The sequence below is a fragment of the Salvelinus sp. IW2-2015 genome, unplaced genomic scaffold (assembly GCF_002910315.2).
Source record: "Salvelinus sp. IW2-2015 unplaced genomic scaffold, ASM291031v2 Un_scaffold13090, whole genome shotgun sequence".
Classification (NCBI taxonomy): Eukaryota; Metazoa; Chordata; class Actinopteri; order Salmoniformes; family Salmonidae; genus Salvelinus; species Salvelinus sp. IW2-2015.
Genome location: NW_019954346.1, coordinates 1 through 1,799, shown reverse-complemented (window position 1 = coordinate 1,799; position 1,799 = coordinate 1). Strand labels below are relative to the sequence as shown.

General features: G+C 47.2%; 1 protein-coding gene across 1 annotated transcript; it reads right to left on the bottom strand.

Annotated features, from left to right (window-relative positions):
• Window positions 1–557: 557 nt before the first annotated feature.
• Window positions 558–1,724, bottom strand: LOC112080213 (protein Niban 1-like; the record flags this gene model as incomplete). Its single annotated transcript, XM_024145963.1, has 3 exons — window positions 558–704; window positions 1,012–1,199; window positions 1,686–1,724. Coding segments are annotated over 3 exons (374 nt in total), but the record flags the coding sequence as incomplete, so codon positions are not given.
• Window positions 1,725–1,799: the final 75 nt, after the last annotated feature.

The window sequence follows — 1,799 nt, the reverse complement described above, 5'->3', positions numbered from 1 at the left end:
GAGAGCGTGATCACACAGTCTTCCGGGAACAGCTGGTGCTCTCATGCATGTTTCAGTGTTATTTGCCTCGAAGTGAGCATAGAATCAGTTTAGCTGGTAGGCTCGTGTCATTGGGCAGCACCTGAGTGTGCTTCCCTTTGTAGTCTGTAATGGTTTGCAAACCCTGCCACATCCGACGAGYGTCAGAGACGGTGCAGTACCATTCGATCTTAGTACTATATTGACGCATTGCCTGCTTGATGGTCCGTCGGAGGGCATAGCGGGATTTCTTATAAGCTTCCGGGTTAGAGTCCTGCTCCTTGAAAGCAGCAGCTCTAGCCTTTAGCTCAGTGCGGATGTTGCCTGTAATCCATGGCTCTGGTTGGGGTATGTACGTACCTCATGAAGCTGGTTGAGAGAATGCTAAGAGTGTGCAAATCTGTCATCAAAGCAAAGGGTGGCTACTTTGAAGAATATCAAATATCAAATATATTATATTCACAACCACTGAGACTGTCTGATGAGTATTAAAGTGTGGAAAATCTTAGTTAGTCACTTAGTGTGTGCGTAATGTTTACCTGCTGTAGGTCTATCTGGGTGCTGTTGACCAGGCTGCTGATGTTGGAGAAGCCAAAGCGTTCCTGCAGGTCGTGCAGCTGGTCGTGGAGAGAGTTGATCCTCTGGTAACAACTCAACAGATTTGGCCTACTCAGTTTAGCTAGGGCCTGGATAGAGGGAGAGGGGAAGAGGGGGATGAGAGGAAGGAGAGAGAGGGTGATGAAAAAGGAAGCAACAGAAAGGGAGGGCAGGTGATGGAGTTTGATAAAAAGGGAATAGATGAGAAAGAGGAAAAAGGGGCGAGGGAGAGAGGAAAAAGGGGTGAGGGAGAGAGGGAAAAGGGGTGAGGGAGAGAGGGAAAAGGCGAGAAGAAAGAGCAAGCGGAATCAACAGGCAAAGTGGGGGTCAATAGTTTGAGTAAATGATAGCTCAGACAGGACTGTTTATGAGAAGAAGAGGAGAGGAAGTTTGCACCTGCTTGAGTTCATTGGTAACCCCGCSCTCCTGGAAGTCCTGACACAGTTGGTCCATTTGGCTGTCACTCAGGAGCCGTGCTTCCTGGAACCCTGAGCTGATTGGTCCCATCAGCTCCTCCAGTACGGAGGCCAGGTAGGGCTGCACTCCCTCYGAACAGAACTTCTCTGCTGGCTCCAATACACTGGCTACAGTAGGACAGATACATTCATTAGCTGCTCTGATAAACTGGCTACAGTAGGACAGATACATTCATTAGCTGCTCTGATAAACTGGCTACAAGCTAGGGCTTGGTCAATAGAACAAGATACAGTACTGTACATTGAATCATAGTTTAAGCTCTCTCTGGATTGAATCTATAGTGCTCCTGTTCCATTAATGCAATAAAAACAGCGTTTAATGAATATAAAACAAGTTATCTATCTTAAGTGCTGCTGACTAAAATTGATAATTGTAACTCGTTGAACGGAGGGTATTGGCATGGCTTGTGTGTAAACTGCCTGGGCACGAATATTGTATAAAGTCCAGTGTACACTCATCAAATCTGCTGGGTGGCATTTACTGTCCCCACAGAGACATTCACTCTCCCAGGGAGTTAGCTAGGTATCAGTGTCAACAACACTGAACAGAACAAAAGAATAATGTACACCAACGCCCCAATACCACACCCTGACCTAAGCCCTGCTGGATCTCCAACAGGTCTACCCAGCCCCCTAAAATCAGACACACACAATCTCACACGTACGCAAACGCAAGCACACATGCACGAACATGTGCGCACACACACA